Source organism: Pygoscelis adeliae, unplaced genomic scaffold (assembly GCF_000699105.1).
Source record: "Pygoscelis adeliae isolate BGI_AS28 unplaced genomic scaffold, ASM69910v1 Scaffold315, whole genome shotgun sequence".
Taxonomy (NCBI): Eukaryota; Metazoa; Chordata; class Aves; order Sphenisciformes; family Spheniscidae; genus Pygoscelis; species Pygoscelis adeliae.
This window is the reverse complement of record NW_008824865.1, coordinates 1,391,573-1,400,679: the sequence shown is the minus strand read 5'-3', so window position 1 is coordinate 1,400,679 and position 9,107 is coordinate 1,391,573. Positions and strand designations below refer to the sequence as shown.

Sequence of the window (9,107 nt, the reverse complement as noted above, 5' to 3'; positions counted from 1 at the left end):
TCGCTGTACTGTCTGCACACGGAAAAGGCCATTACGAGTTTGTGCAGTCTGAACAAGTATGACAGAGAAACTGCAGAACTAATTTCCTCCCTTCCTTCCTAAGCACTCCCCATAGTTAATGAGCTTTCCACATCCTTGTTCATTTCTGAAAGGAACATTTAGAAATAATCTACTGATTTAAAATTATAACTGGACATCTATCAGTGTGCAGTAGCTGAATTCAATGGTTTCTGCTTTCAAAGCCACTTGTTTTCACACCTCTTCAGGACTTCTCCTCATGGCTTCTGTATTTGCAGAAACTCTTCATTTCAAAAGCCACCTGAAATTCCACCAGTTTATTTTTTCTAGCTGAACTTCAACTTTGGTTTCTGTGCTATTTTTCCTCAGTTTCAGAACCCCAAACCACAGGTTCCCCACCTAAAATCTCCTCTTCTCCTTACTCTTTACCCCACACCCTTCCTCTATTTCCAGATCTATCTCTCTAAAGACAGACAGCAATTAACGTGATCAAATTTGCACAAACTATTATATAGCAGTGTCTTGTTTTCCTCTATCAGCACATCAGACAGTTACACCATATAGGTGGGCATTTTCATCCTCAATCTGTCACTGCCACTGTGTTTCATTGAAGCCGAAGACATATTTTGGAAGAAAGGAGTTAGTCATTCACAAGCAGGTTCATGCAGGCAGGAGCCAGTTACTCAACCCGCTCCAGTCGTGTGAAGGCACTGGGGGGGTGTCACACCTGAACGGCTCTAGTGACAGAGCCGAGATGGGATCCCACCTCCGCCAGCTGTCAGAACCTTCAGGCTGGGTCTTCCTTTGACATGCTGGGATATATTTTCAGAAGCAGCACAGCATCATTACTCCCCATGTTTCTTGGGGGTGGTGGGGGGGTGGAATCAAAAAACCTCTTCAAGAAGCAGTTCTGGATAGCAGCCTCACTGGGCTCCATCAGGAGCACATGATGGTTTGGCTTTGGCGCTTGGTGCTTTTTTGTTTCATTTTTTTGGCAATGTTGTACTTGCCATCTGCCTGTTACTCCTTCCCCATGAAGAACCTGACCTTTACGAATCATCAGGTTAATGACAGCTCATTACTGCACCTGTGAATCAGGTTATAATTAGTCACTTCAGACAGATTTGGGCCAGGAAGCTCAGAATTCATTGTTTAGGCTTGCACACCCGCTGGGAAGCTCAATCCCAAAACCAGGTCATGTTGAACCAGCCAGTACATCAAGACCACTGACAGAGGGGAGGAATTGTCTTTCCTACAGCTTCTGAACCATTCTTCATGCCAGAGATCAGTTAAAAGGCTGGAAAACATAAATGGTTCCCAGAACAATACAAAAGGCCGTGTTTCTATGCCGGCTTCCTAACTGCAGCCTGCACCAAAGAAAAGCTGTATGAATTCCTTTGGGACCATGCTTTCCACCCAGAAAAAATGGTGTGATTGGTAATGCCAACAGATCCCCAACCTGAGGCTAGGTCGTGTTTATGCAACTAGAGATTGCACCCATTTAAAAGCACAGGCTGATTAAAACAGATAAGAGAAACTACAGCCAATGGAGAAGACAAACACCAATGTGCCAATTTTTATTTTTTTAATATATACTGAAGTCAGGGAAGCATGACTGTTAGAGCTGTTCATGACTAGCAAAAGTGTAGCATTCAAAAATGACCAGCACACACTGATGCAGCGTCCACTCGATGCTGCCCCACAGAGAAGCACCAAAGGATTATTTTTGTAGCGGCAGGTATGACACAGAAGTTAAGGGAGCCTGACACTGAAGGCCATATACCTTAACTAAACATTTTGGTTTTGTGCATCTTTGGCCTCAAACACAGCTGCAAGTTGAGGCACGTGTGAATCAACAGACTCTCCCCAACAACTGTGTGAACACCGGACTCGCTGCACACAACAGGTCCAGTCGCTACCAGGATGTTCTCAGACATATTAAAAGCAGTTTTCCTACAGGCTGACTCTTGAGTACTGAGTTCACAAGCAACCCATCATCATTCTTTTGACAGCTGTTGTGGAAGCCAGTCAAGGCTGTTATATCTTTCTTACTGCTCAAAGCAACATGAATGTGTATGCACTTTCATCAAAAGCACCTTACAACGTAAGAAATGCAAAAATAAGCATAAAGGAGGTATTTTCACAGCCTAGTTTAAAGACTAATCATCTGAGTATACATGGCTTCTTAGCCTGAGGAGCTGTCACAAAACTAAGTTAAAACAATTTCACGTTTTGCATCTCCTTCCCATTAAAATACACCAAATATTTCAGAAGCCTTTGTCCTCCTCACCAGATACTCCCACATTTTACGTGGCTAGTGTCCTAAACTGATAGTTTCAGAAACAAAAGAAAAGGTTTCAGAAGAAATATTATCAACCCCAATTTGTAGAAGATCTAAGTGTTCATGGGCAGGAAAAAAAAAAAAAAGATTACAAATAAACTCTTGACAGGAATTACTTTACAAGCAGCAGCCTGTCACCAAATCTACTAAGTTAAAAATAAAGGCATGCATGAAGTTCAGCCAACTGGGTACGCCAGCAATCACGTATGTATGTCAGCAATCCCAGCACGGCACAGCAGCCGGACGAGAAACTTTTGACCCAGGTCTCAGGTTCTTGCTACCTGTGTGGAGTCCCGGCCTGACAGGGATCCTTCCACGAGGGAATGCTTCCAGCCTCCACAGCAATCTCAAGCTGAGGCATCTTCCAACGGACAAATTCAGCCACGCTCAAAACATTGCATGTGTGGAAGATTACATCATTTAATAAGAGGCCAGGAAGAGTTAACCAAGATGAGTGGTGTGGTACAGAAGGAATAGTGGCTTATGCAGAAGCACTGCCTATTTTCTGCTCTTAAAAATAGCTCACAACAATACTAATAAAAAGGTTTGCATAAGTCACAGCTTGTTGGTAGGTGTTGTTGCAAAACTTTTTTTTTTGTTAATTTTTTTTCTTTTCTGTGTGATGGAGCTAGCTCACAACTTGTAAAATAAGGCAACAACAACCCACAATTTACACTAAACAAGCATTGCTCACACAGACTATTCCAAATTATTTATGCATTGTTCCGCTAGCAAAATGTCATAAGCTTCAGCTGTTGTACCGAATGCTGGGTTGTCCCAAAGTGCGTCTATGGAAAACTTCAGCTGAGGCCACCACATTTCTGAATTCTCAGACATAGTGAACACAATGACAAACAAAACCACTAAATATCCTCTTCTTCCACTCCTCCCCTCCTCCTTGTGAACCATTCAATGAAAGAAGCTCATTGAATGGTTCTTCACTAAAAAAAAAAAATAAATCTAGATTGTTAGCTCATTGTTTTCTCCTTGCTGAAGACTTTGCAGCATGTATTTATATAGCTACATATATTGATCTACTTCACAAATACTTTTGAATGCTGCAACTATTAAAATAATTTCTTCTTACATCACAGCATGATTTATTTTCATTAGTAGTTCACTTCTGTAAGAAAAAAGGAGAGTACATGCAAACATGTTTATGTGCATATCTATTTAAAGATCATATGACAAATTAGCTAACTGAGAAGGAGGGCAAATTTAGCTTTGTTGACATAAGCAGAGATCACTTTCTGCAGTAGCTTTGCTTAATAAAATTAAGTTTCCATCAGGCGTAAATTTGGCCTGTTATGTATTTGATTGTGTCAGCCAACACTTTGCCTGCAGTCCTAATAAAAGTATTTTAAAACATCTACAGCGAAGTGCAAAAAGTTAAAAACCGGTGAAAAAGAATTTCACACAATGGAGCACAAATTAAGGAAAAAACATAGGCAACCTGATTTTTCTTCTTCTGGGTAAAAGTGGGAAAGTCTTCAAAGTCTTTTTTTGTTGTCATCTTACATATACCTGACTGCCCCCAAAAGGTTGGAATATTAGCAAGGCTAGTTAGAAAAAGACTCAGAGAAAGGGGATAATTGGCTGAATGTAATTCCCAAGTGCAATACCCAAGCTAAAAGGGCTAGTGTAATCCCTAGGCTATCTAAATGGGAATACAGCGTTGAGGCAGACAGGTCACGCTACCTTAATTTAGCAATGGCACACCTGCTAGAGATTTGCTGTTGTCCACAATCCAATCAGACACAGATGTTGACACTAATATTGATAAACAAAGACCTTCAAACTCTTTTTTCTGTAAAACACATGTGCTCATAAGTTGCAGTGGGCCATATCAGACCCTGGACCATCCTTATTACTCTGAAATAGGGCAGGATGATGGGTACCTTCCTGCAGAGGAAGGCAGCTCCTCATTCTTCACCCAGAAGGATGGGATCACTCCCCCCCTTCTCTGGCACGTGACCTAGAGCCCAGGCAGGGGCAGAAAGCCTAAGGCCTATGCCAGCGTTAATAGTATAACCTGTACCGTGCTCAAAGACAAGCATGTGGAATTTGCCTCTCAAATGACTCCTTCGAGGCAGCAAGTCAGAGACAAAAGGTATCCTGATGCATCAGCTTTATCTACCAATAGCAGACAATAATACTCATTGCTTTGTACTGCTGTTAAAGAGCTAACATACTCTCAGCATGGGGACAGGTCCAAGTCTGTCCTCTTCCACTGTCCCAGTAGCCCACTCAAGCAGGTAACACCAGTCTACACAAAATGGAAGTTACATGTGCACACAGCCAGGCCAACCAGCATAGGCGATAAAAACGCACTGCCACTTCCCAGCTGTAAGGGCAACTGTAAAACATCACCAAAAAACCCCCAGATCAGAGCCGTCCAGATCACCTTCCCAGTGCATGGTCATGGGGCTGGCTTGGGAGCAAGACTCCTCCACAAGACCTCACAGAGCCCCTTCCAAGCATGCAACTTGGCAGCTCAGGTCAAGACTGCACATGGACTGACCCTGCACAGAACCAGTGATTTTGGAAAACCATCAATGCAAAACATCAGCCAAAAAACCCCCACTGTACTGAGGATAAGAGGGAAGGCCTAATTCATCTTCTATATAACGTCTTGGCGAACCCACCATTTGAATACTGCATGAACTCAGCCTCTTCATCTTAAGACAGTTAAAGAATGGCAACTGAAGTGATGAAAGGGATGGAGTATTTGTAAGGAGGCACTGAAAAGCTGGAACTCTTCAGTCTGGAGAGGAGAAGAGTAAGAGAGGAAAGGACCGATCAAGTGTGGTAAATAAGTTGAATGCTGAAAGTATTCACCAAATATCACAATTCTGTAACTATTGGGCACTTCTTGAAACGACTAAGAAATCTGTTAAAAAGGAAAGAAAATAAATTGCTTCTTTAGAGTCAAGAGTGGACTTCTGTAACTTATTACCTCCATAGCTTCCAGTGGTAGATAGCTCCAGCACTTTCAAAAAGGGGTTAAATAAATTAATGGATAACAAGTCTGCAAACAGATACTGAAGTGAAAAGGCAGCAATGTACCTTCTGATACCTCTAAATACAGTGTTTGTGGATGCTTATGAGGAGCGGCTGAGGGAACTGGGGTTGTTTAGCCTGGAGAAAAGGAGGCTGAGGGGAGACCTCATCGCTCTCCACAACTACCTGAAAGGAGGTTGTAGCAAGGTGGGTGTCGGTCTCTTCTCCCAAGTAACAAGCGATAGGATGAGAGGAAATGGCCTCAAGTTGTGCCAGGGGAGGTTTAGATTGGACACGAGGAAAAATTTCTTCACCAAAAGGGTTGTCAAGCACTGGAACAGGCTGCCCAGAGAACTGGTTGAGTCCCCATCCCTGGAGGTATTTAAAAGATCTGTAGACGTGGCACTTAGGGACATGGTTTAGTGGTGGACTTGGCAGTGTTAGGTTTACAGTTGGACTCGATGATCTTCAAGGTCTTTTCCAACATAAATGATTCTATGATTCTATAGGAGTAGGTGATAAACAGACCACAGAAAGTAACTAGGCTCTCATGTTTCCTATAAATGGCTCCTATTGCCATTGCTACAGAATACCAGTGGACACGGACTGCTGGCCTGACCAGAAAGGCATTTTTACACTCAGGATGAGTACAGAAGGAAGCAGCAGGCTGGGAAGAGTTTGTATGGCATTGGGAAACCTCATATCCAAACAAAAAGTTTTGCCTGTTTGTTCTTGCTTGTCACCTCTAACGAACTGGCAGTGTTTATTGCATGCGATTACTAACTCAGCCTGCACTATCTCCTGATGACAGTAGTTGATGGTGAATCACAGATCCTACTGCTCAGCCAAGTAATCTTAGCTACTGCTGAGGAAGATAACACAGGCAGCTACGTGGTCTAGACCAACAAGGCCACCAAGCAGCTGCTATGGTCTTAAGATCTAAAGTTCATGCAGCTAGGCAGACTAAGGAGCGACAACATCAAATGCGATGCTTTGCATCATCAAGGTGAGTGTCCTCAAGGCTGAAAGGACTTAGGGGTATAGGGAGGCATGTTTCCCTTTGTCACTGCAGTGGCAAGGAAGGCTCAAACTCCAGCCAATCCCACATATTTAGGGTTATGCTGTGGTACCGGAATGTCCTTGCTGCTGCTAGAACAGGAGTAACAAGGACTGGGCAGTCTGGAGATGACACAGGTTTTGAAGAGGCAAAGCATATGCAATGGCATGGCAAAGGCTCTGTCATTCAGTAGCACCCAGTGCATGCTAATAGCTCCAGGTAGGTGAGATCCCAGAGGAAGGGCACCAGAGAAAGTGAAATGAAGAATATCCCAACCAGACAAGTGTCAGGACACCTCTGTAGCTACGGCAGTATGTATGGTCAATTAATTCAGGTGTACGTGGGTGTACAAGATGTACTTTTACAGGAAAACAGAGAGCTGCTCTCTCTGTGAGCTACTCATTTATTTTAAGAGACCCTAGGCTGGAAATGGATGCTTTCACCAGAACTCCTCAGAGACAGTCAGAGATCTCAAGTGGCTTTCAGCTTTACAGCGAAGATATTTATCTTACCTTGCTTTAGGTATTTCTCTTACCTTGCTTTAAGTACTTCATTGACTTTTTGTTCTAGTTCTAATCTCCTCTGCCGTTCCTTTTCTAGCTCCTGCCTTAATGTTTCAGCATTTGTTTCTTCTCTCAGCTTCCTGAGCTCCTCCTCTGTTAATTAAAGGAGAAGAAAAAATTTAGTTACCCTGAAGTGTTTCTATAAGAAAATTACAACCTAATTATGACAGATTAGGTGGAGTTTTTTTTTAATCTGTGTTATACCAAATATATTCACCAGAAAAAAAAACACATAATCAAGGGCTAGAAAGACTTCATAAAAAGCATACAGCTGTATCATGCAGAAAATGTTTAGTTACAATTGTTAAAGCAAGGAGAAAAACAACTTTAAAGTTTTCTTTTCATGATGCAATGTATCAAAAATAAGCCCTTGGTACAAGCTACCTTTATCGAAATACAACATGACACACACTTCATTCCCAAAGAAATAATTAGCAGGAAATGCTGCCTATTGCTAAATCCAGTGGTCATAACAAGAAAAAAAAAAAAAAAGTATCTGTTTTCTTCCCCCATGTCTATGGGTAGAAAAAACCCCAAACATATACTCACATAAAGTTATATGATGCCATATAATCCTCTATCCATCAATTTCTGGCACCCCTGTATTTTTATATAAGTGAGATGGCCCCATTATGGACCTGAGTATCTTACAGTTTTAAGAAGGGGTTATGAGACGATGAACTAAGTTCAGATTTTTACCCTTTTCCAAGGTTACAGCGTGCCCTACTAACTTCCATGTAATAATTTATATATAAATATATACATACACACACACATATTTACTTATACAAACACACATACACACTCTCAAAACTTTTTTCATGAGAACTTAGTATCAACTATGCATAAGGCTTTTTTGTGGCTAATTAGCCTTGCTTTTTTGTCAGTCAGTATCCTTATTCATGACCTTATTTCACTCTAGAGCTACAATGGGGTCACTATCATTGATCACATTTCCCAGATAGGTATACAAGAGACATGACAAAAAGAAGATTGGGAATCTCTTTTTTTTTTTCTTTTTAAACAAAAAAATTACTCTACATTTTGGTCCCTGGGCTGGTTTTTAAGTTCAAGCTCAACAATAAATAGTAGAACAGCAGGTGTATTTCAAGCTTAAAGCAAACCAGAACAGAAAATACTTGCTAATTCCACTATCAACACAGACACAGGGGTTCAGACTTTACATCATTTTACAAGATTCATGTATTATGTTCTACTCTCCAGCAACCTCTTCTGTTTCTTTTCACATATCGCCTTGTAAATCTTTGATAATCAGATAATTTTGATCTGAGCCTCTCTGATTCCAGTCATTATATGTTTTGAGAAGGTCTGAAGCCCTAGTGCAAATATTCAGAAGAACTGACAAACTCTCCCCCCTCTGCAGGAGGCCCTTGTGCAGTACCTCCAATCATTTTATCCGCTGTGCAAGTTAGGTGGTGATAGATTATCTGTATTCCTGCAGCACTAAGAGGTTTAGAGCACAGAATTAGGAGAGACAGGAAAAAGATACACGAATTGAGAGGACAGTACAACACGATGGCTTCCACCGTGAGGCTACAGGTTGAACTCCACCAAACGGAAAGGAGTGCTGTCATCTCGCCACTGATGCTTTGTTAGTGACCCCAGAAAGAAGAGCTGGAGCACAAAACCAAGTTATCCTCCAGCAACTAAAACTAAAATTTATTCATAGAATCACAGAATAGTTTGGGTTGGAAGGGACCTCTAAAGGTCATCTAGTCCAACACCCCTGCCGTGGGCAGGGACATCTTCAACTAGATCAGGTTGCTCAGAGCCCCCTCCAACCTGACCTGGAACGTTTCCAGGGATGGGGCATCCACCACCTCTCTGGGAAACCTGTTCCAGTGTTTCACCACCCTCAGCCTAAAAAATTTCTTCCTTAGATCTAGTCTAAATCTACTCTCTTTTAGTTTAAAGCCATTCCCCCTTGTCCTGTTGTAACAGGCCCTGCTAAAAAGTTTGATGCCATCTTTTTTATAAGCCCCCTTTAAGTACTGATAGGCTGCAATAAGGTCTCCCCAAAGCCTTCTCTTCTCCAGGCTGAACAACCCCAACTCTCTCAGCCTTTCTTCACAGGAGAGGTGTTCCATCCCCCTGATCATTTTTGTGG

The 9,107-nt window shown here is 42.0% G+C and overlaps 1 protein-coding gene across 2 annotated transcripts in view; it reads right to left on the bottom strand.

Annotated features, from left to right (window-relative positions):
- The window catches only part of GRAMD4 (GRAM domain containing 4), a 57,709-nt gene that overhangs the window by 22,749 nt on the left and 25,853 nt on the right, over positions 1-9,107 (bottom strand). For both annotated transcript variants that reach the window (XM_009324382.1, XM_009324383.1), the window contains exon 3: positions 6,952-7,072. In XM_009324382.1, the coding sequence (XP_009322657.1) occupies positions 6,952-7,072 (121 nt within the window). The remainder of the gene's footprint in view (positions 1-6,951; positions 7,073-9,107) is intronic.